Genomic DNA, 26,811 nt, shown 5'->3' with positions numbered 1-26,811 from the left:
TCCTTCTGTACTAGCTGGTACTCAGCCCAGGAGAGGTGGATGGTTGGACTAGCCCGGGGCAGGGGGGGCACTCAGGACGTCACCCACCCAGACGGTTTCCCTTACCTCCCTCTGCTCCTGCCCCTCGTGATTGTTATTCACCATCAGAGGAGAATTTTATTTCTTTAGGCAAATCACTTCACCTCTATATGGTTGCATTTCCTTATTTATGAATTTAGGCCAGCCTCTAGAATTCCTTGTAGCGCTCTGATCTCCGATCCCATGAGAGCTATTTTCCTGCATTTTTCATTTACAATATGTTACAGCATCAGCATATTTGATTTCTACAAGAGCTTAAAGTACAGATTGTGCTAAATTGTACAGATTTTGTCACCTCAGATGTGTTCTCTGCTCTGCGGCCTGAGTCATCTCGAAGATATGTCGCTGCTCAGTAGCAGTACGGCTGCTGTTTCTCAGACTCATTTGGAGCAGAACAGCTTGCTTTCTGTTATGTTATATTAAACACAGACTTGGAAAAACAAAACCAAAAGCAGCCTTTCTGTCAAAACAATGTCAGCTTTACAACTTTTTCCCACAGAGTTGATGTTTATTGGAAAAAGGAGCACTTCAATATTATGAAGCGTAAAGTCATCTGACTTAATGCTGTCTTGACAGTTTGCCTTTTATAGCAATAGTGTAGATTGTATCGCAAGAATGGAGACACTTAAAAATTACTTTTTTCCATGTAAAAGCCTCACACGGAAAAAGGCATTTTGAGGTTGTTTTTACAAATCCTTGAGTTTTCTTATTAGATAAAAAATCAATGACTGGTTTTACGATAGGAGTGAAGAAAGTTCCTGGAAGGATGTCAAGGAGCCGGAATACAGTAGGGGCCTCACCAGTCACCCTCTCCCCACGAAGGGCCTCTTACGTAGTGAGAGAGAGAGAGTTTTTCTTCCTAATTTTAACAAAAATCTAGAAGGCAATATAAGTACTGTTATTATATGTCAGTCCTGTGTTATATAGTATGATCTTATAAATGGTATATATAGCATGCATATATGCTTCGATGACATGAAGATACTTGGTATTTGGTCTCATATCAATAAACAGTGTTCAAATATAGTTTGAAACAACAGCGAAACTATAAGAATGGGAGATATGTTGAAATATGAGGTCTCATTGAACAAATGATATTTTCATATCCTTCTTGCCTGGGAATCTCTAATCACACTCTGTAACTGTTGGGATTAAGAGCATATACTTGCCCTGACCAATGTGGCTCAGTTGGTTGGGCATTGTCCCACAAAGCATAATGTCATTGGTGTGATTCCAAGTTAGGGCACACGCCTGGGTTGCGGATTTGGCCCTTGGTCAGAGTTCAAGGTACGGGGAAGCTATGAGAGGCAACTGATCAGTGTCTCTCACACTGATGTTTGTCTCCCTCTCTTTCTTCCTCCCTTCCCCTCTCTCTAAAAGTAAATAAAGTCTTTTTTTTTTAAAAAAAAGAGCATAGACTCCAGAGAAAGAATGCTGGTCTAATTTCCACTAGCAAGTTCTTTAAATTCTCCTTTGTTTCAGTTTCCTTTCCTGTAAGATGTGGGTAAGAAAAGTGCGTACCAGTCTTACCAGGCTGTAGTGGCGTGAAGCAAGCGGAATGTACAATAAGTTTAGAAGGGCATCTAGTTTCCTCTAAGAGCTTTGTAGGCGTGAGCTGTCCTCGCTGTTCTGTGCCTGGCCACCTTTCTCTCCCAGGAGCAAACCCTCGATTCTCTTTCTCGTCTCCACACTCACAGCGGTGTGCTTCCCTCCTGTATCACCCGAAATAAGGGCTTGGTAACTTCCTCCTGGATGAGAGAGAGGGAGAGAGATGCATTTTCCGACCACCCTGTGGTTCACATAGCACATTCTTAAACTAAAAATTTAGAAAAAGTTCAAGGTTTTTGAAAGCCTTTTGTAGGGTATAGCATCCTGCGATTGAAAACTTTTAGAACCTGGAGGGACCTCAGATTTTTCTAGTTCCACAGTCTCATTTTTCAGAGGAAGACACTCAAGGCCCAGAGACATGTAGGGACTTGTTCAAAGCCTTGAATGACAGGGTAGCACCAATGAAGGTCCCAAGCCAACAATTTAGCTGGAACCCAGCAACCATTTCATTCTGCAGTCCTGCATTGTCTTTCTGTTTATATCCCTCTGTTGTGTGTGGTAATCTTGCCTATCAATGCAGTATTTCCTCCAGTTGCCTTCTACTCTTTATCCCAACATTCTTCTCTAAAATTACTAAAGAGCAGGCGATTTTCAGCCACATCCTCTGAGAAGGCTTCCCTGACCTTCCCCAGGCTTGGGCCAGTGTCACTGGATTAAAGGGGTCCGCTTGCCTGCCTGCATCAGAGTCCAATCAAATAAGAACAGGAATTGCAGCCAAGAAAGTAAGGGTTCCTTAGTTGAGGACATGGTGCCAAGCCCAGAGTCATGGGTAAGCTAGGGTTCCAAGACCTGGTTCTCAGATGGCTTCTAGGGGATGTGCAGTAGAGGGGACTAAGGGAGTTAGGGTGTGGTCTATCCTGGTTGTTTGGTGCTAGGGTAGGGGGCAGGTGACCATTGCATCTGGTCCTCACGTTAGCTATAGCACTGCTTTGCCTGGTTTTGCAAAGATGTTGTTAGAGTCATTCCACTTTTCTGGGTCTGGAGCCTGGCCAGATATTATCTTTAGTTTGGCTGAAACTCTCTGTGATCAGTAGATCTGTGGCTTTGTTCCTAAAATCGTTTAATGCTGACCAGGGTCTCATAGTCTTGGGGGCTTAATGATTAAGGGAGTGGACATGCAAGGGAGAGGGAGGCAGGTGAGTCAGGGTGCTGGATGAGGCCAGTGTGAATCAGGAGGAAAGGTGTTATTAAAGAAATGAAGTTTCTGCACAGTTATGCCAGTTCTCCTGTAAACTGTTACCATAGCACCCTTGCTTTCTCCACTACACAACTGACCACACAGTATTTTGATCTGGCCATTAGCATTCCTCATTAAACGCTAAGCTCCATGATCTCTCCCTTAAGGAATTCTGTAGTATCACAGTTTAGGGTATGGGCCCTGGAGCCAGTCTGCCTAGGCTCAAATCACAGCCGTGCTACTTACTATTTGTGGGGCCTTGGCCAGTTTCTTAAACCTCACCATGCTGTGGCTGAGTGTACTCTCTGTACAGTGGGGTCCAGTTGCAGCTTGCGGGGTCACATCAGGTAATGCCTGTTAAGTACTGGGGATGATGCCTGACTTATAGGAAGCACTTAATAACCTTAGCTCTTAATCTTCTCTTTTCTCATTTTTATCCAGTGCCTAAGCACTCAGAAAATATCTTTTGAATAAATGTCTGTCTGTCTTTGAGGCCACAAACATGAGACGGAATGCCTCTTCCACGCAGCAACCCGTCATTATGTTAAATGACGACGGGGACACGTGGAAGTAGAGCCCGAGGCCCTGCTCCTGCGGGTTTCTCCTCTCGTTGGGATGACAGAGTGAGCACAGTGAGCCACCGCTGCACAGCTGCAGGGGAGCAAACTACTGCCTGTTCATCATACATGCAAGTTTTACGGGAAACAGCGTAAAACTTCCAGATGTTTCCGTACGACAGCCTCATCTTAGGGATGTGGAAGTGGCTCTGCAGAGCTCTACCACGTTTCAGAACTGAGAGGTTTGAAAGATGACCCTTCCTTTAAAAAATGAAAATAATTGAAATTTATTGAAAATAAAGTCTCAAAGGACTATTGCTATCATTCCCTTGAAATATTTGGGTATTGAGTTGCTTTACAAATTTTCTTAGATGCTAAAAACTAAAGACCACAAGGGTGCTTAGTAGGTACCTTACTGTGAGAGAAGTCCAGTAACTTGGAGGCTTATTACGAACGCTGTATGTTTTATTGTGTTCAACTCTCTCTCTCTGTAGGACACACAATGGCCAAGCAAGTATATTATAACAGTAAAAAGAAGGATTCCTCAAAGTGGTTACCCGCACTTCAGCTTTTTGAAATCGCACTGAAACTCTGTAGGATATCAGCAACAGATGAACATGAGGTGGAAGCTGAAATCCTTTTTCAGAAAGGTAAGATGTATTTTTGGTCTGAATCATGATAATTTTTTTTCTATTAACAATAGGCTTCTTGAAAATCTAGTCACTGAGTGTAAAAAATACAGATTTTTACAAAGGGCTTAGTGATGACAAACACTTTGGTGCAAACTCAGTTTTAAATAAAGAGAATACTACTTATTTTAAATTTATACCTACAAAAATAGTACTCTTTAGTTTTTTTTATAATTACAGTTGCCCCTCGGTTTTATATTGAATTAAAATGTCTGCATCAGCCATTTAGCTGTAAAGAATGTTCCTTAAATAATACTTAAAAGATGCTTTTTTCTGCATCATTTCATTACTTAGCTAAGCATTGTCATTAATTTTTATAAAAGATCCGTACACATTTAAATTAAATCGCTGTAGCATGCTTCTATACAACACGTATTTGCCAGGTACATTTATATACTTTTATTGCGGCTGCTCTAGCCGGGAGCAAAATGATGACAGTTATGAGAGCTGTCATTCATGGAGCTTCAGCCAGTAGACAGACACATGGGGCTGTGGTCAGTGTTTCACGTCTCATGTTGCTAATTCTTACAACAACAGCTCCACAAGGTAGGCCTGGCCATTCCTGGTTGACAGAGGAGGAAAATGTGGTGTAGTCTGGTCAAGTAACTTTTCATACATGAGCAGCTCCTAAATGCGAGCACCCTGATGTGAACTTGGCACTGGGTAGCTCTGTCTGTGCTCTGTCCACATGCGGCTTGAAATCCGCATGGATCCTTTTGACAGTAATTGTAAGATTTCCCCTTCTGGCCCTTTTTGTTACCGAAGTGTCATTCCAGAACCTGCATGTGGCGGCTGTGGCTCCCCACGAAGGCAGGGACCTGAGTGAGCACGAGAGCATTTCCGTCACCCATGGCAGTCTGAGCATTGGCTGACCTTTAGGACTCTGTGTTTTTAGAGGTGTTTTCTATGGTATCTGTGACAGGAGACAGAGGGGAGAGGAAGGCGGACGTGGCAAAGGAGAAGAGCGCCGCAGGAGGAAGAGGAAGGTGCACAAAGCAAACGGAGAGGAAGGGAGGGTGGTAGAAACCTCTCTGCCCAGAAAGCCAGAGGCGGCCTTGCGCGGAGCTGCTGACCGAAGGCCCGGGGCCTGGGGAAAGGGACCGGGGATCCTTCTTCCCCACTGGCTTCCCTTCCAGCAAGAAGCAACAGACAACCGACCGGGACGGCACATCCGCTTCTCCGAATCTGCGGCGTGAAACACTTGTTCTTGAAGTTCTAAATGACAGAAGAAGGGAAAACTCATCTTTGTCTATCTTTTTCTTCTGACAGGCAAAATAGAGCGTCAATTATTGATGGAAGAGAAATCTCCAAATTCACCCCTTGAGAGTTTATGTGAAGCAATACAACTAAGCCTGAACCACGATCAAAACTCAGGGTAAAGAAAATACGTTTCCGCTGTTGTAACACGGTGTCTGTTTTGGTCCGAGCCCCCTGGTAGTTTGTTGAATATTTTACAGTGCCGCCCACAGCGGGGCTAGTTCACTGGTGTCCATTGTCCGGCGGGTTTACTGACTTCCTTTTCAAGCTTGCTGCTCTTGGCGCTGATGCCTGATGTTTACTGTGGTTACATAACTGGACTGGGAGTCCCTTCGAGTCTGTGCTCAGAGGAATCCCCCGTCAGTCCTAGGATTACAGGGTCCTCCCCCGGGTGTGAAATTGTATCTAGAAGGGAGTTGTGTCGCTATTCACTCTGGTCCGGGGAGGGGCCAGCCACCTTAACTCTGTATAAAAATCACCTCAAGATTAAGAGTAAGCCACCATCATTACCAGGGCACTGATCTAAATGGCCCCAACCGACAGGTTGGATAACGTACACACAGACCTAACCCACACCAAGTCACTGCTTCCTGCATAACTCTGTCCCCTCTGAGGGTAGGAGGCCAGGAAGAGGCCTAGTTTTTAAGGCAGGTTCCTCTAGACCTGACCTTCACTTCTTCACTGCCTTGTTTGCTGGGATATGCCAGACGGGTCTTGATGTTACTGTGTTGCCAGTACGGAGCAAGGCAGCACGTTCAACTCTCAAGAGTTTCCACTTTCCCTGCGGAGACAGGTGCCAGTGTCTCTGCTGGGAGCGCTGTGAGAATAGGGTGTGAGTCGGGGACGGATGCCGGCTTGCCTGTTTTTACCTTTCATCAGCTCAGACATGACTGGCAAATAAAGGAAACCAGTGATGAGTGGTGACGCTGTTTAACAAGGACAATGCTGTGCCGTTTTAGGTTGATAAGGGACTCCTACCTAGAGATCGCCCTGTTATACTTACACCTGAGAAATGCAGAGAACAAACTTTCCACGGCATCACCAACATCTAAGGTAAAAGCCTTTTGTTAAATATTGTAAGTTAATTACAATTAACTTTGAGCTTGCTATTTTGGTAACACTGTGCCGTTGAAATAATGAGACCGATTTTTCTGTGGGACTTACAGAAATGGATTCATTACTTTGTAGTCATACCCATGTTTAGATGCCCTCTGTTTTATGTAAAGTTCTGGGAATAGGTTTTGTGTAGACATTTTTGTCTGTTAAAATGTTATCCATGAAATGTAGGTATGTGTAAATACTCTAAGTCATTAGTACTGATCAGGAAATTACAGGAAATAAAACATTGCTTAAGCAGATGGACAAGTAAGGATTTCAGTACTGATGCGGCCAATGAAGGGGCCACCTGGTGACGGAAGCATCCACCCATCCATCACCTATCTGTCGAGCACCTGCTTTGACACAGGCTGTATTCTGGACAGTGATTAAGCGGTGTCCAAGCCAGACCCTCTCCTTGTCCTCAGAGACCCTCCAAGAGATCTTTTTAGAAAATTTTGGTGTCAAATCTCTAATTTTTGAGACAGCATAAATATGATTTAAAACCATTAGGCAAATAAGCTTACAGTCAATTGCATTATTTATATGGTTTTGCCTTTGGCAGATAGCAGCTTTTTTTCTATCAAAAATCTATGATTACAGAGAGAAGTTACTATTTGTGCTGTAATAAACATGTTTATTTCCAGGAAGAGAAAACAAAAAATTTTGCTTCCATAGCCAGTGGCAATACAAATTATTAGGATGGTAGGATAATAATATATCACCTTTTTGGCCTTTACTCAGAAATATTTATAATTAAGAGCTTGAATAAGTTAGGATTTGAATAAAAAGAATAGTATAATTCCATACAGTAGGATCATTATTTTCTGTATATCTTGACACAGGATAAATATTTTAGCAGTTCATACAATTACTAGAAACACAGAAAGCAGCCGAAATAATCATAAATTTTCATCCAAGCACATTCAGACCATTGAAGTATAACATTTTAAATTTGTTTCAAATGTTATACAGACAGTATGTATTAACCCTTTAAAAGAAAGCATCACGGGTTCACTTTCATAGAATCCATGTAGCAGGGCGATCACAGCACCAGTTGCGATGCAAGTCTGAGCTCCATGGCGTGCTGCGGTGTGGCGGGCGTCTTTCTAAGCTTAGTTTTTTCTCCTGGTGAAATGGCACTTTGAGACCCACCTCTTAGACTGGCTAGGAGAATAATGTAATGGGCTTGGCGTGTACCAGATACTCAGAGGAGTTGTTTTCATCACTATGTAAGGCCTCTTAAACGTCTACATTCTAAAGTACTTTGTACTGCCCTGGCCGGTGTAGGTCAGTGGGCTGATTACCAGACTGCGAACCAAAGGGTCACCCATTCGATATCCAGTCGGGGCACATGCCTGGGTTGCAGGCCAGGTCCCCAGTAGGGGGGACACGTGAAAGGCAACCACACACTGATGTTTCTCTCCCTCTCTCTCCCTTCCCCTCTGTCTAAAAATAAATAAATAAATAAAATCATAATGAAAGTATTTTGTATTCAGTAGATATTCAATACTTATTTGTTAGCTAAGTTGAGTTAACTTTCTTGAACACTCATTTATTTATTCATGCATTAACCAAACACTGAGTGTTTAATGTACGCCAGTCATATTACTGCCTTTCCCTAAGGAGCGCAGACTCTAGCAAGGAAGATGAATAATTGTATCACAATGTAATGAGGACTACAATCCAGGTATGTCAAGGTAGGGAGGCGGAGCAAAGTAGTGACTCATTTTGCTTTGGGGGAATGCCGGAGAAAGCTTCACGGATGAGACAAATTTTTGAAGGACCAGTAAAAGTTTTCTGAGTAGTTAAGTGGGGGAAAAAGAGTCAAAACAAAGAGATCATTAAGCATACATTTAAAACACAAATTTACTGAGAAATAATTTACATCCATGAAATTTACTTATTTTAAGAGTGAAGTTCACAGGTGTTCAGTAACTTTACAGAGTTGTGCAGCTCTCCCAACCACACGGTTTTAGAACATTTTCATCATTCCAGAAAGATTCCTGGTGCCCATTTGCAGTCATCCCCATATTCACCTCTAGCCCCAGGTCACTGCTAATCTGTTATCTGTCTCTATGGATTTGCGTTTTCTGGATTTTTTTTTTCTATAAATGGGGTCAGGTAATATGTAGCCCTTTTGCCTGCTTTTTTCAGTTAGCATTATGTTCTTGACGTTCACCCACGCCGTAGTTCCTAACAGTAGTCTATTCCGTTTAATGCTGAGTAGCATTCCCTTATTTGGGTGTGCCGCATTTTCTTTATCCATTTAACAGTCGATGGACATATAAATTGTTTGCACTTTTTTCACTGTTATGATTAATTCTTTGTTGAGCATTCAAGCACAAGATTTTATGTGGACATACATTTTTAATTCTCTTGGGGGAATAGCTAAGAGTGGAACTTGTGGGTCAGATGTTAACTATATGTTTGGTCTTCTGATGAGCTGTCAGGTTTTCCCCACAGCATCTGTGCCATTCTGTGCTCCAACCAGCAGAGGGCGAGGGTTCCTTGCTGACCCTTCCTTTCTATCTCTGCTTGGAGCCATCCTACTGGGTATGGAGTGGTATTTCCTTGTGATTTTGATTTGTGTCTCCCTGGTGGCTAATGAGTGAGACCTTTCATGTTCTTATTGGCCATTTGTATATCTTTTGGGGGGAAAATATTTATTTAGATCCCTTGGCCACAATGTAAATTGGGTTGTCTTTTTTTTATTGAGTTATGAGTTTTTTTTTTATTTTACTGAATTTTATGTTTACCTCTCCCCCACTTTGCTCCCCTTCGGCCACTTTCAGCTTGTTCTCTGTATCTATGGGTCTGGCTTGTTTGATTTATTCATTGTTTTATTGTTCTAGATTTCACATACAAGTGAAGTCATATAGTATTTGTCTTTCTCTGTCTGACTTATTTCCCTGAGCATAACACCCTTCAGGGCCACGCATGTGCTCACGAGTGGCAAGACTGCATTTCTTTTGTATTGCTGAGTGATGTTAATATACTGGTAAATATATACAGTGAAATATTACCCAGCAATAAAAAGGAGTTATGAGCTTTTAATATATATTTCAGATATAAGCCCCTTATCAAATGTATGATTTATGGATCTTTTCTCCAGTTGGTGGGTTGTCTTCTCATGTTGTCATGGTGTTTTCAGAAACAAACAAGTTTTTAATTTAATGAGGTCCAGTTTATCATTTTTTTCCTTTTATGCTTTGTGCTTTTGGTGACATATCTAAGAACTCTTTGCCTAATACAAGATGTTGAAGATTTTTACCTATGTTTTCTTCTAGAATTTTTACAGCTTTAGCTTTTGTTTGTCTGTGCTCTGTTTTGAATAAATATCTGTGGAAAATATGAGGATTTAAGCTCATCTTTTTGCACATAGATCCAGTTGTCCCAGCACCATTGGTGGGGAGGACTATCCTTGCTTCATTGAATTGCCTTGACACCTTTGTCAGAATTAATTGATTGTAAATGTAAATGTAGATCATAAATGTAGACTTCCAATACTATTGCATTGATCTGTAAGTCTACCTTTTCATGAGTATCCACTGTCTTGGTCACTATAGCTTTTAGTAAGTTTTGAAACTGAAAAGTATGTGTTTTCCACATATATTCTTCCTTTAAAAAATTGTTTTGTCTCTTTTGAGTCCATTATATTTTCATATATGTTTTAGGATATGCTTGTAAATTCCTGCAAAAAAACCCCACGTATTTTGGTAGGGGTTATGTTAAATTTACAGATGAGTTGGGGGGGTAATTGCCATTTTAACAATATTTAATCTTCTAATTTATAATATGTCTCTTCACATACTTAGATATTATATAACTTCTCTCAATTTTTTTTACTTTTCAGTGTATAAATATTATACATTTTTATTACATTATTTCTATTGTGAATGTAATTTTTCTTAATCTCATTCTCAAATTGTTCATTGTTGGTTTGTAGAAACACAGCTGATCTATGAGTACTGAGCTTCGTCACCTGTGACTTCGCAAACACATTTATTAATGTGTATGTGTGCATCTTGGGATTTTCTGCATCTTAGTCTTCTGAAAATAAAGACAATTTTACTTCTTTACTTGGAATCTAGATGCATTTTTTCCTTTTTCTTGCTTGTTTGTGTGGGCTAGAATCTAGTATGCAATGTTGAGCTCTTCCCCCATCAAAAAAAAATGCCCACTGTATTATTTTTCTAGTCCAGATTTTTATATTTGGAGTTCAAGTTTGATGTCCTCAATAAAGCTTTCCTCTCTATTCAAAATGAGTTTTTTTTCTTTTTTAAATGTTTCTGTCACTAATTGTTCATAATTATAATAATTTAATGTTATTCTGTAGTCTTCATTTAATGCCTATTAGTCAGAATTTAAGTAAAATTTTCAAGCTCAGATAGCCAGGAAGCTGACCAAGCAACCCAAAGCCTAAGTAGTTTCATTACAGCTGCCGGCTCCAGTCTGCACGCCTTGGGACAGGCACTGCAGGTGCGTCTGCCTCTGAGCTTCACATCTGCTCTGGGCCAGGCCACCTGCATTTCCTGCTCTGGCATCAGTGTTATTCTTTGCCTTTCCCTTTTTTTGGGAGTCATGTAGCCAGCAGTAAATGAAAGAGATTTTTGTTATTGTTTATTTTCTTCTGCAGTTTTGTTGAAGATTAAAGAATTCTCAAAATATGAGCATTGCAAAATTAGAACCAACCAGTCTAACCACATAGCTTTGTCCAGATTAATTAAATCTTAAAAATTGACTATTAATACTTATCTTTAAAAAAGTAAAATGGATTTTGTGTTGCTGGTATAGTTCTTTTCTTTCTGTTTATTTCTGCAACATTGGTTTTCTTATGTTAAAAAACTGAACGCACTCTCGTGGTAAAGCCTATCTTCGTTCATTGTTACTTTTCATTGTTCTGTGGGACTATAACATCATCCCTCTAATAGTTTCCTATTTAGAAAAATGATAATAAATACCTATCAAAATACTTAAGTAATATTCTTATTACTGATTGTGGGGGCAACTTTGCCCACAAAGTCCCCCCCTGTCCACCATGGATGAAAGTGAAACTACCAAGACAGGATCTGCTTGGGGAGGAGAGGTGGTCAGTCTCTCAGAGGAGAAAGGCCAAGAACCTTTTCCTCAAAGGGCTTTTATTGGGTTCGTTTGCACAAGAATACAGGTAAGGATCAAACAACAAATAGCATTCAAAGAACTATGAGGGCTTATTCTCAGTCAGGGTCAGATAGCTAAAGAGCCATAAAACTTTGAGGAACACACTTCTTGCTTGGACCCTTATCATTTAAATAAGAGCATTCTAAACAAAGCAGGTTTCACAGGAATTTTACATATTCTTTCTTAGGCCTGATCACCCCAGATCCCTCTCTAGCTGGCAAAGGGCTGCACCACCTTCCCCATCATTGGGTTTTAGGCTTAAGTGGATTAGAGCCAGGAAGCATTTCTCCCAGATGGAAATGGGGACTGAGGCTATGTCAGAATAGCTGGGGGGTGAGAGTCCATCACTCCTTCTTTGCTGTAGCTCCCTGAGTCCTTCCATGAGGGACTCCCCAGTGACAGTGTCTGGCTTAGGTTGCCCCCCTCTGAGGGGTCATACCCATCTCTGACTAACTGACCAAGCATTGGGGGCAGGGGACAAGCTTTGTCTCCTTGTGGCTTGCATTCCAGAGGTTGCTCACTCATCCTTAGCCATGGGGGCAGTTACAACTCCTGAAACCATGTAGAGCAGTTCCCAACATCTGATATCATTAAAAACTATATAATTAATTTATAGGTCTGTTAAAATAGTAAATATCACGCAGGTGCAGGAAGGGTGCAGCTCATAGTCTAGTCTGGTGGTGTCTGAGCTACTGCAGCCAGGGAGGAGTGACCACAATGAATTGCCTGACCTATCAAGAGTTTTCATTCATCATGGATAATCTGTGATCAGAAGAAATTCAGTTGAGAGCTCACCAGATTACTGGTGAGTCTGGAAAGTACAAGGAGAATGTCAGGTTTAGCCATCGAGTCTCAGGATACAGGAATCAAGACTATGACTATGTTGGATGAACAACTAAACCGTGTAGAAGAAGGCATGGACCAAATAACTAGAGACATGAGAGAGGCAGAGAAGACTTTAACAGAACTCAACAAGCATCGTGGCCTTTGTGTCTTTGCCCATGGACAAAGAACTTTGAGTCTGGTAAGGCAACATGAGGAGCTGGTAGAGACAACCCTTCTAGCAATGTAGTGTCTAAACACCCGGTCCGAGTGACAAATGGTCAGCCTCAGCAAGCAACCACGGGAACAGCAGGTAGTGGATACATTAAATTGATAACAAATGATGTCGTAGAAGATGAAATGGAAGAGAACCTGACTCAAGTGAGCAGTATCCTAGGAAATCTAAAAAAACACGGCCCTGCACGTGGGCAATGCAATTGAGGCTCAAGCTCAACAAATACAACGGATCTCAGAAAAGGCTGACACCAGCAAAGACCGCATTGATACTGCCAATGCCAGAGCAAAGAAACAGCAGCAGCTGGAGTGCACTGTGCTCCTTTACCCTTTAGTCACTTGCCTAAGCTCTTCCTGCAGACTCATCGCCTTTTCAGAGTTTGAATTTCCGGTGCACACTCCTCTAACCAGGAGATAATGCGGAAGAAGGGCAAGGAGCAACCACCTGTTTTTACTTTCTCTTTTTCCTTTAAGGGAAGACAGCTGCTCCACCTTCCTTCTAGTATTTTCTTTCTCAGTTTATACACTTGGCTTGGTTTTTATACATCACATATAGCTTCGTTTTTCACCTTCCATGTTTACTGTAGCAGGTTCCTCTGCTTTCAAGATTGGGAAGCATTGCCGAAGACAGCCACGAATGAAAGCCAAATGAATGGCGTTTCATTTTTATATTATGAGTATTGTGTTTGCAATTCAAGCCTATTAACCTCATAAATTTGTCATTAGTCTTTGAAGAAACAAATGTAAATATGTGTAACAGGAGAATTTCTCTCTAATGCAGGGCTTAAAATTGGGGGGGGGGAATTTGACAAAACGTGTCATGTGATTTCAGGTTTACTTCAATGCCAAGAATTATGTTTAGATATGAAAAAATAAACTTGTTTTGATCTCAGGTAGAAAAATTGTTAGATTGCTTTGAGTTTTATGTAGATTTAGACTTTTATAAAGCTAGAATTCTGTTTAACTTAAAGTGATTTGGGAAATTAAAAGAAAAATAAAGTAGTAAATATCTCTTTAAATACTTTAAAATGCTATTTGTTTTCACTTTGTTATTATTCAGATAATGCAAGCTCATTGTAAAAATTAGGGGAAAATGGCAAAAAAAAATTCAATCACCCCTAAAACCTGGGATAACACTTCATTTCCTCTGCCTGCACATATCTTTTAAAAATGGGATCATATTTTGTGTCCTGTGGTGTGTATACTTTAACATCTTTTCATGTGCATCTCGTGTTCTTAATGGCTGCCTAGTATTCCATTCACTTGTCATCTTCAGGAGATGAGACAATTCATCCTGCAACTTTGTGATATCTTTATCTATCGTTATCATAAAACACTTTCCACCTCTTTCAGGCTCCTACCAGAAGGCACAGTTCTATCAAAGAAGCCACAGTAAGTAGGTATGGCGTGTGCACCTCGCTGGCCTGGACTGCGGTGAGAGCAGCTGCTCAGGTTGGTGTCGTCTCTGTTTAACCTTCTCTCTCCTGGAGCGTCTGTGCTCTCCACCCACCCTGTTAAGGCAACACCATGTGTTTGTGTAAGAGAAGGGAAATTTTCACATCCTTTGGGGTTTGTGCCAGTGATGCTTTTGGGAGAAGGTTAAAAATGCTTTTTATATGTATAGTGTTTTTAATATCTACTAGCCAGACCTGGTTTTGTTTGTTTCAACTTTCCTGTAATAAAAATACTGGCAGACACACATAAGCGCGTATTCGAGATTTCAGCAAGTATCTGTTCTAGCGAGGTGAGGTAGCCCGTTTTAAATGGCTTACACATTAACTAAGTTGCCCACAGTTGTCGCTTCTTTGTGATCTATTATCCATGTTGCGGTAACATTATTTTTGAGGTTGTCTTTATTTTTTCTTCCAGTGTATATTGAATGTTATTTTGTGAATTTTTTCACATTGTTTACTCAATAGATAACCTGGGAATCAGAAAACTTACATTTGTGAATTCTAATTATGCGTTAATTTAAGGTGAGTCAAGCTGTGCTGGCAATTAACCTACTTATTGGAAAGAAAAATGCCAGAACTGACGAGGTGAGCCAAGCAGCATTACCTAACATCCCAGAATTTGCCGCTGTGGACCTCTTGTCTTCATTCACGGATTATTTGCTTGGTATGTTTGAATGTCTAGTCGTTTTATAAAAACCTGATATATGTCACGTATACTCAAGTTTCAAAGGTTTCATTGTAGTGATTTGTTGGGTTTGAGCTTAGAGAGGATAATGGCTTGGGGCCTCTGGGAGAGGGCAGGGGACTAGTGCCTGCTGCCAAAACAAAGGGCTTCAGCATTTAAACGGGAGAGTCGCACACCTTCAGACCATAACATAGAGGAAGCTCAGAATACACAGCCTCTGCTCCGGATGCGGCAGAATCACAGAGCCTCCGCCACACTTTCAACCAGCGGAAGAGATGCCTCAAATCCTCTCCTGCACCACTTAGCATGGTTCCAACTTCAGGTGCTACACTAAGGCACTGATTCTGAGACCAAAGTCTCCTCTGGGGCCCCAGCTGCAGGGAATCTGGGAAACACAATTTTTATCTTTGTAACTTTTTCAATATAGGAAAGCATATTTGTAGGTTAGGATGGGTGTTGATTGACCTCATTTGGTATGTACAATACTACATTGATATATTTTCCCTTAAAATACAAATAATAGTATAATTGTACATACAGCGATGCTTATTGCTCTTTTTTCTTTAACTTAAATATATCTATTGGCAGTTGTTTCAAATCAATCTGTAACTTCCTTTATAGCATAATATTCCTTTATAGAGATGTACCATAATTAGTCTTCCTTTGAGAGATGTTCAGGTTGATTTTACTCTTTTAATATAACTCTGCTGTAGATAACCATATGTGTATGAATTTTGTACATAGGCAATTACGTTTATTGGGTCAGTTCCCATAAGGGAAATTTCTGGACCAAAAGCTAGCTTGTGATATTGATAAATTTTGCCAAATTTCATAAAGGTTATGCCAGCTTGTATTCCTGCCAACAGTTAATGAAAGCTTTATTTTTCCTACACCGTTACGACATGGATACATTTTAAAAACTTTTGTCAATATGGCAGGGGGAAGATTTCATTTTAATTTGTACATCTCATTAGGACTAAGGTTGGACATCTTTTATGTGAACTTTCTTGTGTTTTATTTTTGTCTTTACGTATGTGTTTTAGCCCTTTATTATGTAAATTAACCCTTTAACTATGACATTATTTGCAAATCTATTTTTCCAATTTATCAGTGGTGGTTTCGCCTTTTTGTGGTGGTTCAGTCCCATGAAGAATCTTTGTACTTCTCCACAGTACGAAGTAGTCATCTTTGATAACTTCTAGATTTGTGTCATAGTTGGAAAAGCATTCTGGAATTCTAAGAAAAGATGTTCTTCAGGAACTCATGGACACATATGAAGTAAATTAGAATATTACCTGGCTTTGAGAAATCGCAGTGAGCAGAAGCAGTCAGGTTGATCTTAGTGCTGGAGTTCTGTCCTTTGTGGGTCACGGGGCTGCGACATTTGCCTGTAGCACGGGAAACGCAATCACACTGCAGTGACCAGTGTTTCCACAATCATGAAAGCTTCAGCATTATTTATTGGTTTTCGACAAATAATAAAGAGCGTCCACTGTGGATGCAGAACAGAAGGTAAATGCTACTGATCTGAAAATAGGAACCTGGCAAGTGGAAGAAATGGAAGCGGCACGGATACCATTAGATTACTGAGTAAGACATTACGAGATTGTCTGTGTTTGGCAGAACTAGAAAAAAAGCTGCTGGAACATTATTGGTAGTCTTATATGAAAACGATGGGGGGGTGTTATAAATATAGAAAGTTCAAAGTGAAGAGGAGTGGTGCTGTGAGCTAGCACCTCACTATCACAAAAGGAGGTCAGTAGGTATTTGTTATAAAGCTGATGATCCTGGGAAGGGCTATAAGGGAATTATTTTAAGATCCAGAACTAACCACCGAAAGAACGAAAGTAGACACGATTAAAAGTGACTGCCTCTGGAGATAGGAATTTTTATTTTTGATCATGCAAATTATAACTTTGATCAAAATAAACAGGATATTAAAAGATTCATTATGTCAAATTGGATTATTTCCAGAATCACAACTGTAACTCAGCATTAGGAAATTTATTAAATCAAATCACTGCATTAACAGATGAAAAGAGAATAATCAACTCCAAAAAGCACAGAAAAATTTTGTGAACTGTAAACCATTCGCAATTTTAATACTAGAAATTAAAGATTTTCTTCACTTGAAAAAGTTAAAACAGGAAATAAGAACTACTGGATTTACCATGCTTAGTATTCAAACACTGTTCTCTTAAAAGGCAGGAATAAGATTCCTATCGCCACTTCTGTTGAAAATTGTTCTGAAAATTCTACCCTGCAAAACAAATAAGAAATAAGGGGTACAAGTAATGGGAAAGAAGAAAAAAAGCTGTTATTAACACTAGATAATAGATAATTTCCAAAAAACTATAGACAATCAAAATGTTTAGCAAGATTACTGAATGTGAAATTTTATTTCTATACACTTTTAACAGATAATACATTTTTAAAAGATATCATTTATAATACTACAGAAATTTATAATGTAACTAGGGCTTAAGCTAACAAAAGCTATAAAACATCTTACTGAAAGAGATAAGAAAACACACCATGTTTATAGTTAAGAAAACTCAGTATTATTGCAAGATGCCAAGTCTCCTGAAGTAGTGTGTAAGAATGCCTGTTTCAGATTTTAGTGTCTGTCAGTTTCTGCAGGAAGTGAAATGGTGTTTAATTTTAATTTGCATTTCTGTGATTTTCAGTGATGCTAGAAATTTGGCCATTTGGATTTTCTTTTCTATGAGTTTCTGTTGAGATTCTGTGTCCACTTTTCTATTGGACAGTTTGACTTTTTCTTAGTGATTGGTGCAAAATGAAATATATATATTGGAAAGGAAAAAATTCATACATGGTTTAAATATCTTTTCTAAGTTTATGGTTTGTTTTTTAACTTTGTGTTTTTTGTCGGTTGTGGCACAAAAAAAAATTTAATCAAATGTAGTCCCATGTGTCAATCTTTCCTTTATGAGTTGGGCTCTTGTTCATATTATTTTTCGAGAAAAAGCATAACTTTTTAAACTTTCAGACAATTACCAAGTCGCCTTCCAGACCAGCCACACATTTTTTTATGAAAGCGATGACATGGAAGACAACTCCGATGCTAGAAAAAAGGCTCTGACTAAAGTGGACATCACCTGGATCCTTCTGCTACGTTACTATATCCACCTGCAAAGGATCAACAACATGAGCAAGCTGCTAGGTAGGCTTTGCATGTGCTACAGAACAACATGCTTCCTTCCCACTGCTGTTTAGGTTCTGTTTCTCGTTTAGAATTATACACTACTTTTGCTATCTTTCTGAGTGAATTCTCATCAGGAGCTGAACCATTCAGGGGTTCTTCGCCTGAGACACACAGACCTTTCAGTACAGCAGTGTTTCAGTGTGGCCACTCTCCGACGGCTATGTGTTTTATTTCATGCACTTAGAAACCTTACTGCCTGCCAGATGGGCCCATGGCTTGAAACAGTTAAAAAGCAGAATGACCATACTGTGTCAAGCTTATAAAATGAACAAGATGAAATTTTGGCTTTAAGGAGAGAATCTTTTGGTATCTAGTATGTAAAAGAGAAGTGCATGACTTGAGATATTTAACTTCATGGAGTTGTTTTGTTAAGTTTTTTATGTTTTGTCATTGATGTATCTAAAGCATATCCAGAAAAACAGGTGTAATCTGCTGCACAGCAGTCCCTTTTGTGGTTTTGTGACAATGTGTATTGTTGTGCTTAGCCTGTGAAATTGGTGATGCAGTGTTACCCATCAGTGCAGTGGTGAGAAAAGGCAGCGTGACCCGTGCCCAGCAATGGAGGAGCCAGCAGGGCCAACAGGCTGAGTCACAGAGTGGCTAAGCACAGTGACCAGGAGTGTGCTACCTCCTGAGACAGGCTGGCACTCAGAAAGGTGTCGGGGCAAAAGGCACATCACAGTGGGTACAAGGACAAGGGAAGTTCAGTGGCAAAGCAAGTGAACATGAGCCAGAGCAGCAAACCCTGCCCCTGGCCGACTCTGCTCACCTCTGAACTCACCTGCTGGCACTTCCCACATCATGTGCCCACACTTTACTGCTTTTCTGCTCTGGGCTTTCTCTTAAGTTACTAAGGCTTGCCCAGAGACAGGACAGCCTGGAAGCACCAAGATTCCACACGTCCAGGAGTATCCTTCAACTAATGAGGTGGGGGAACTGGGAGATTAGCATTCCAGCCTCCCAGTCCCTTGATGGAATAATTCTACATGTTCTTTTCTCAGAAGGTCTCCTGCAGGACTGAGCCCTTGGCTGTTTGTGGTTGTCGTCCATTCATGAGCTCAATCTCATTGCCCGTTCCCTTTCCCTGTCACTCTTTGTCTGTTCTCTCACTTGTGCTCTTTGGATCACTTTTCAGATAAGTTACCAGCACCTAAATTTCTGCTTTCAGGTCTTCCAGGGTGGGGGTGGGGTAGGCCGGGGGGAGCCTCCATCAGGACAGCTAGATAGCATATTTTACATTGTTAAGACTTGGAACCTGAATTAACATCCTTACTTCATTCAGAGATTTTCTTTCCTTTCTGTGGCAAGAAGCAGTTCCTTGGTGTATAAGCCCTAACAGTGATATCGTTCAGATAGCTGAGTGGGGATATACGAGATAGTAGTTAGTGAGTAAAAACCAGTGACATTGAGACCATTCTCTTATGTAATATAACTCTAAATTAAGCTGTTTTTTTTCTTAAGCATCCCCAAAGTCCGGTGCTGGAATTTCTCTGCCAGATGATACACTTCTCACGTCCCTTTTCAACTCCAAGTTGATTTTGCGCCAAAAAGAAATGCATAACTTTCTTAAAAGATTTTTACAACTGTACTCCTCCTCCTGTATTGACGAATTTCCAACAGAACTATTTCAAGAATTGGAAAAGCTACAATTTTCAGAAAATAACTTATGTGACTCTTTGGCCAAGGTAATGCTTTAAAACATTGTAGATGGTTATAAAACATCTTAAAGTCATCTTCATATTTCTGAAGGCAGCACATTAAGCCCATTGCTAGCCCAAAGGTTTCCTAGTTTCCGCCAGCATTCCTGGGGAGCCTTGTTTCTGCCATACCATGTAGAGAAGCTGACCAGACATCCCGATTCTCAGGCAAGTTCACATTTCAAGTGGTTGGTTTGCTGCTTTCATAAATCTTAAGAACATCTCCCAATTTTCTATATTCTGACATATAACATCTCTCAGGCACTCCTTTTGCCAAGAAGTTACCCAAGTTTCAATATAATAACTACAAAAAACTAGACCAAGAGTTTCTAAATCTATGCCCAGTTTCTTCGTTTTTAATATATAATAAAAATAATTCATTGTGTGTATATTTTATTATCATGAATGTGAATAAATCAGGTAAAAAATTTTAAGTAAGTTAAAGGTTTGAAGGGTATTTTGTCAAAGTGTTATTCCCAAGATATGTAACATGGAAACTTCTTTTAAGTTACCTGTTGAAGAGAAATAAAAAGAGAAGTATAAATGGAGGAGTTTTTTTTAAGCTACTGGTGTCTTCAATAATAGTAATGTTTCAAAAAAAACGACTAAAATGAATGAATTGGAAGATACTGAGTATTAAAGTTTTATAAAGAACAGAAATGTGTATTTGCAATTGGGTACATTCAACAAACATGTTGAAGACTAACAAGATGCCAAACAATCTTAGTTGGTGGAGAAAGAGGGGATCAGTAAGGCCTAGTCCATGTACATAGTCTGGGGTGGTAGTGGAGAAACGTTGGTAGAGGCAGAGCAGAAGAAAATTACAGAACCTCAGAGATGCTTTTAGAAAATGGCAGGGTTAGTAGGAGATAGAATGTACACATTTAAATCCGTTATTTCGTCAACAGCAGATAGGGCTGATTGACGAAGGAAAGATGAAAGGGAGTCATCCAAGAGAGAGGTAATGAAGTAATGAAGCTTATGATCTCAGGAACGGGAGGGAAAGGATGGATGTAAAAGATGTTGCTTAAGTAAATTGGAAAACAAAACAACAAAGGAGTGTCCCTTTGGAGAGAGAAAGTGACGAAGAGGAAATGATCAAAGACTCTCCCAGCATTTGGAACCTCTTGTCTGCCGTCAGCAGAGCACGGTCAGGCCATTAGCAGACGCAGCACAGACAGGAGGGTTTGTGGAGGAGGCTGGTACGTTCCACTCTGGAGACAGAGGCTAAGATTCTAGGAGAAAGCTCAAGGGGACATTGTGTATTATAAGTTTCCCTTATACAAGTTTCCGTGTATTATATTATAGCGGTTTGTGAAATGAATGAGTCAAGTCATTTGCATAGGATTCTTTTAGAACTAGAAAACTATTACCCATTTAATTTGAATCATCCTGACATTGGACTTCACCATAGAGTGCTTTAATTTTTACAGCTATGGAGTTGCCCATGCGAGGCCTCGCCACATTTCTCCCGTCCGCTGCCTCAGAGAAGTGACCTGGAAAAGTGGCTTGTTCCAAACGGGAACCTCTGCTCCTCTGGTCCTACTAGGGAATAGTAATCATACGTTTTGGATAAATAATAATTTTTTTAAATCACCGTCTTGAACAAGAGAGTGGGGTGACTGTTACTAAATTGTGAGTTTTAAAAGGTGGTGGAAAGACCCACCAAGCAATATTGAAGAATTCGGTTAAAGAGGTGCTTGTCACCTGCGGCTGTGGGGTTGCCCCAGGGCAGTGTGTGGGGATCTCAGACTACCCAGGACACTGGGCCGTTGGCAGCATTGTCATTTCTTGCCCAGATTCTAAATCATTTGAGAATTAAGAGGCTAAGGCATACTGGGGTTAAAAAAGCTCACCTTTGTGAATCATAAAGTTAATATTTTAGGGTGCGGTTTGTATTTAGTGGTAAATGGTCTTCCGAGTAGCGAATAGCAAAGTAGACAGATCTGCCAATCAGCCATGTGATTTTGTTTTGTTGTTTTGGTCACTACAGGGCTCCTTAAAATCTGTGGGGCCACAGTCCCCTTTGAACTACGAAGGAGCACAGAACCTTCACTCCCTACCAACAGCTCACTCCTAAGACATAAAAGCAGAACTAAACATATCCAAAATTCTTTTCCCCAGATGCCCTGACCAATAACTATCTCACAGGGAGAGGAGTGAGAAAGGCCAGGAATGTGACACTGATATCTGGCCTTCCCCAGGGAAGGAGACAGTGGGAAGTGGGCTGAAGTCTTTTTCCTTCTAACACTGAAATCTGAGTTAAGCCCCCTGGGAACTGACTGCCTTTGAGGATCACTGCTTTGGGGCCCAGACGCCTCAGGTGTTTTGGCGTAGGGGGCAGAGAATGGGAAGGTTCAGAACTATATTTTAAATGGGTGTGTTTGTGTGACAGCTTTATAAGAGTTTGGAAACCAGTATGTGTGATTTCTTACTTACTGCTCTGAAAGTAGCTCAGCTTGAGTATTTTAGTATTAAGGGCAGCCGATCATTACCCAGTTCCTAAGCATAATGCTTCTTGAATACAACCTTGAATATATTGTAAATATATGTGGCTTTTCTAGTGAGAGCAGTGTTATCAAGGAGTTGTTTCACCTTGCTTGCTGTTTCTTTGATATAATTAGTGTAACGCTCTCCCAGGATAATCAACTCGAGATCACTGTTGCTTGCCTGACAGGTGCAAGCCACCTAATCATGTGTTCGTCTCGCTGGGGTAGACAGCTAACAAGCATGAAGACTTTGGATTTTTTAAAAATAAATTCCAAGCCTGGCTGATTTTTATAATAACGTTTTTGAGCCTTTAATCACTCGGGAGGCTATTTCAATCAAACTCCTTCCATAATTTAATACTTAAAGCTGCTTTGCCCCCGCAGAGAAGTAGATGCCTTTCCAGAATGATCATTGCTGCGTGTCGTGCTCATCAGCGTTGTGAGTCGGCATGTTGCTGCGGCTTTGTGATGGACAAAGGTGCCTGAGCAAATGACGTTAACAATCCCTCCCCCCAGGAGCACATGCTTACAGCTGTGAGCAGTGCTGAGTTACCCGTGTTTGGGCTGTGTCTGGGAGGCCAACTGTTTGACTAGTGAAAGGGATTCGTTGTTTATAGAACTGGGGTAAGAGTTTTCCTGGCAGGTCTGTCGTTTCATTCCTTTCCAAGAATAAATCAAACAAATCAAAGTGCTCAGTGCATAGTATATTCCATCAATTAACATATGGAATTAATCCCCTTAGCAACTAGATACTGCTTTTAAAAAGACGAGGGACAAGGAAATGCGTGTTTAGGTACTGACTTCTGTCACCGTCACCAGGCCATCATTGCTATAATAAGCACTGTATGTATTGGAGAGAAAGATGTTTGTTATTTTTCTCCACTTAGCTAATTATAAAATATAAATTTTCTCCTAAAAGAATTGTCAGACCGATGAAAGACACTTGGATATGAGAAAATATACGAGAAATTACTTTTGTGAATCAATTCTTTACCTGAGTTTTTGGCAAACTGCCCAACATAGAATTAATTAAGCACTTTAAAATACTTATTTAACCCTGATAACTTTCCTTATTGTGCATTTTGGTCATGCTCTTAGTACCATGGTGCTAATAAGTGAGGGTTCTGGCTTATCACAGGTATGCTTTTATGATAGTCTCTGGGCGTTCTTGAAAAGTTTTCACCTTTAGTGTAACCTTTCAGTCAAGACATCTTTTTTCTTTTGTCAGTAGACAACTTGGAAGGTCAATGTCTTTATTTCTCTTTTTATTTTATTTTGAAGCCTTGCACTGAGAGCCTTATATTATATCTTGAATAGGCTCAGAAGTAACGGGAAGTACAAAGCCTTATAGAAACATCAGGCATTTCCTTCTGGCCATTGACATGCTCCGCTTGGCCACCAAGCCTTGAGAGATCTTAGATGTCAAGAGTTCAGTAAAAGAATTGCCTCCCAGCCATTATGCTATAATCTTGGGGATAATAATAAATTAACTTTGAAAACAGTTCACACTCCATTGAAGAAGGTCCTTCTTAGACTTGGTATATTATTATCTCTCTGTCTGCACTTATTTTGTTGATATCAATCAACTTCAAAAACTAAGTAAATAAAAAAACTAAGTAAATAATTTGTGAAATTACCACTTGCATTTTGCACATTTATGATTCTTGAAAATGTTTCATTTAGGGACAAAGTTCCATCAAAGAAGCTGGGCCCAGATTTACCAAGACTGAACTTACAAATCAGCCACATTCATTTAAAAAGGGAATGAGAACAATAGATTTTAATCTTTTAGAGCAAAGACTGTATCTTATTTTGTGTATGGCATTGCAAAAAATGCTGTTGGAAAATAGATAATAAGTTATAACCACACCCTCAGTAGACTCACTGGTAAATAAACCAGAAAAAAGAAGATGTTCTTAGATCCCCTGAGACTGAAATGGCAGATAGCTCGGCCACGTCACCCCTATAGATCTTTAATCTGGGAGCCTCTCCAAAGCGGAAGACATTTGTCGAGTCTGCTGGGTTTGGAAGCATATCTTTCTGTAAGAGAATCTTCTCTGTGGTACTCAGGTTCAGGTTTAAGATCCATATCTAAAACAAGCGGACACGATTTCCAGAGTTATCCATTGTAGCCCACGTTAAATGTATGTTGTACAGGTTGAGTGAATTCACTACTGGCAATGAAACTGACGCTTTGCTTATTCCCTAGATGCCTGGAGACAGCTCCCTGTATTCCATTTTACCTTTGAAGCTCCCTGCCCCCAGCGGCACACCTTCTGCGGAGCTGCTGTCATCAGACGTGACCACGCAGGTTTTAAACAAAGAGCTTTGCTTTCTGTGGTACATTCCTCCCCTGGAAAGACCTCCAAAGGAACTAGAACCTATGGTACGAGGTGCAATTACAAAGCTAAGTCTTACATTTAGAGAGAACGGTGAACTAGGCCATTACCACTTTGAAAGTAGAGAACATTTTCTCATATAGACAAACAATACTGCGATAATGAATCTATATTGTCTGGTAGAATGAATCCGAAAAGAAGAGATCCTAGGAAAGTCTTCAAGCTGACTTTTTGTGTTGTCACCATTATGTACGATGTTTGAGGGTTTTTTCTTTCGTAGTTATTTTTTTTATCACATTTAAGGAAGCCTTTGACCTCCTGCCACTTAGGAATATTTTACTGTATCTAGTAAGATGATGACTTCTCTCATTTAATATGTTAATTCATCTTTTAAATGTGAAATCAACCTTGTGTTCCTGAGACACACAAACTCAGGTTGGTCATTATGTGCGGATTCTGCTGGGTCCCGTTTGCTCTGTTTTGTATTAGATTTTCACCGCTATTTTCAAGACTAATATTGGGCTATAATTTTTTTTCATACTATCCTTGTCAGATAGTTTTTTTTTATTTCAAGCATTTGCTAGACTCATAAAATAGGTTGATAAATATGTCTTGTTATTCTCTTCTCTGATGAAGTTTGTAGTAACCTTTTTCCTGAAATATTTGGTAAGAACTTGTCAGTAATGCCATCTGTTCCTCATTTTTGTGTGTGGGAGAGAAAATGTAAGACTAGTGATACAATTTTCAGCAGTTAGAGGTAGTTGTTAAGCGCTAGTCTTTACTACTGTACTCGTTCAGAGTTGGTGGCAGTTCTAATTGGGCCAATATGTGTTCTAAAGGTTCATAACTACCTCAAACCAAATTCTAAATATTTTGGCTATCACCCCTGTTTATAGAACATTGGGGTTTTCTATTTCTTCTTGAGTCAGTTTTGTTTAAGTTGCTTTTTCTAGTAATTTCCCCATTTTGTTTAATTTTTTCTCATTTCTAATCTGATGCATTTGTAATGAAGTGCCCCTTTTCATTCCTTAGATTGGTTATTTATGTCTTTTTTTCTTGATCATTGTCACCAGAGGTTTCTTGTTAGTTAGTTTTATTTCATCGATCAACATACCCTTCTTACACTTTTTTTCCTAACTACTGACTTCTTTAGATAGCTGATCAGCTCAATATTCAGTTCTTTCATTCCTAATGTAAACATTTTAAGGCCATAAATTTCTCTATAAACATTGCTTTAGCTTTATCAAACCACATGTTTTTTAAATGGTATCATCATCATCATTCAGTTAAAAATAATTTTCAAATTTCTGTTAGGATTTATTTTTTGACTCATAAACTGTTTCAACATGTGTTTCTTAAATTTCAAACTATATGGAGCTTTTCTAGTTATTGTTTGTGTTTATTCCTACATTATGTTGCTCTGTGGTAATAAAAAATGCTCTCTATGATTGATAGTTGTTGAAACTTGCTCTTTTCTCCAGGATGTAAATATTCCATTTCTCTTAAAAAGAACATTCACTCCTCAGTTGTTGAGGCAGTTGGTCATATTTGTCTTATAGGTCCGTTTAATTTGTCTTATTCAGGTATTCTATATTCTTGCTGATTTTTCTACTTTTGTTGCCTTTTTATTTTTAAATTAATTGCTTAAAAAGTATTTTTAAATCTCTCACAGGGATTAGCATTATCTACTTTTTGCTTGTGGTTCTGTGAAATTTTACTTTACATAATTTGAAGCTGTATTCTTAGGTGCAATTTCATTGATAACTGTAGTTGAGCTGAGAATTTACCATCCTGAAGCGATTCGTGGCCTTTTTGTACTAGTGCTTTTTTCCTCATAAAGTCTCTTTTGATGTTACTAGTAGAGGAAAAGAGCTTTTCTTGTGGAGTTTTCAATGTGTTTCTTCCAGCCTTTTACTTTCAACCCTTTTGTGTACTTGTGTTTTAATTGTGTTTGTTAATAAAAGATATCCATTGAATATGTTTAAAGATAGTCTGACAATATTGTATTTTGACTGAAGAATTTAATACATTTACATTTACTATAAAAACTAATGTGTTTGGTTTTAACTCTACAATGTTATTTTGAGTTTTTATTTGTCTCAGCTTTTCTGTTTTTCTTTTCTTGTTTCCTTTCCTTTGGATTGATTATTTTTATTGTTAATTTGTTTGTCTATGAGTTTTGAAATTATCTACTCTTTTTCGGTGCTTTTAGCGGCTGTCCTCAGGACAACTGCATGCTTA

At 39.6% G+C, this 26,811-nt stretch overlaps 1 protein-coding gene and 1 pseudogene across 1 annotated transcript in view; both read left to right on the top strand.

Annotated features, from left to right (window-relative positions):
* Nucleotides 1-26,811, top strand: part of CFAP54 (cilia and flagella associated protein 54) — a 253,182-nt gene that overhangs the window by 186,119 nt on the left and 40,252 nt on the right. Inside the window, 8 exon segments of the mRNA XM_037160832.2 lie at nucleotides 3,915-4,070; nucleotides 5,379-5,484; nucleotides 6,326-6,419; nucleotides 14,034-14,132; nucleotides 14,657-14,798; nucleotides 17,830-18,003; nucleotides 19,507-19,730; nucleotides 24,441-24,617. Of these exon segments, the coding sequence (XP_037016727.2) occupies nucleotides 3,915-4,070; nucleotides 5,379-5,484; nucleotides 6,326-6,419; nucleotides 14,034-14,132; nucleotides 14,657-14,798; nucleotides 17,830-18,003; nucleotides 19,507-19,730; nucleotides 24,441-24,617 (1,172 nt within the window).
* LOC119060323 (synaptosomal-associated protein 23-like) lies at nucleotides 12,378-13,098 on the top strand (annotated as a pseudogene).

The sequence above is a fragment of the Artibeus jamaicensis genome, unplaced genomic scaffold, assembly GCF_021234435.1.
Source record: "Artibeus jamaicensis isolate MK-2021 breed Jamaican fruit bat unplaced genomic scaffold, CSHL_Jam_final contig_233, whole genome shotgun sequence".
Taxonomy (NCBI): Eukaryota; Metazoa; Chordata; class Mammalia; order Chiroptera; family Phyllostomidae; genus Artibeus; species Artibeus jamaicensis.
The sequence above is the reverse complement of the archived record's forward strand: the minus strand, read 5'-3'. Positions and strand labels throughout refer to the sequence as shown.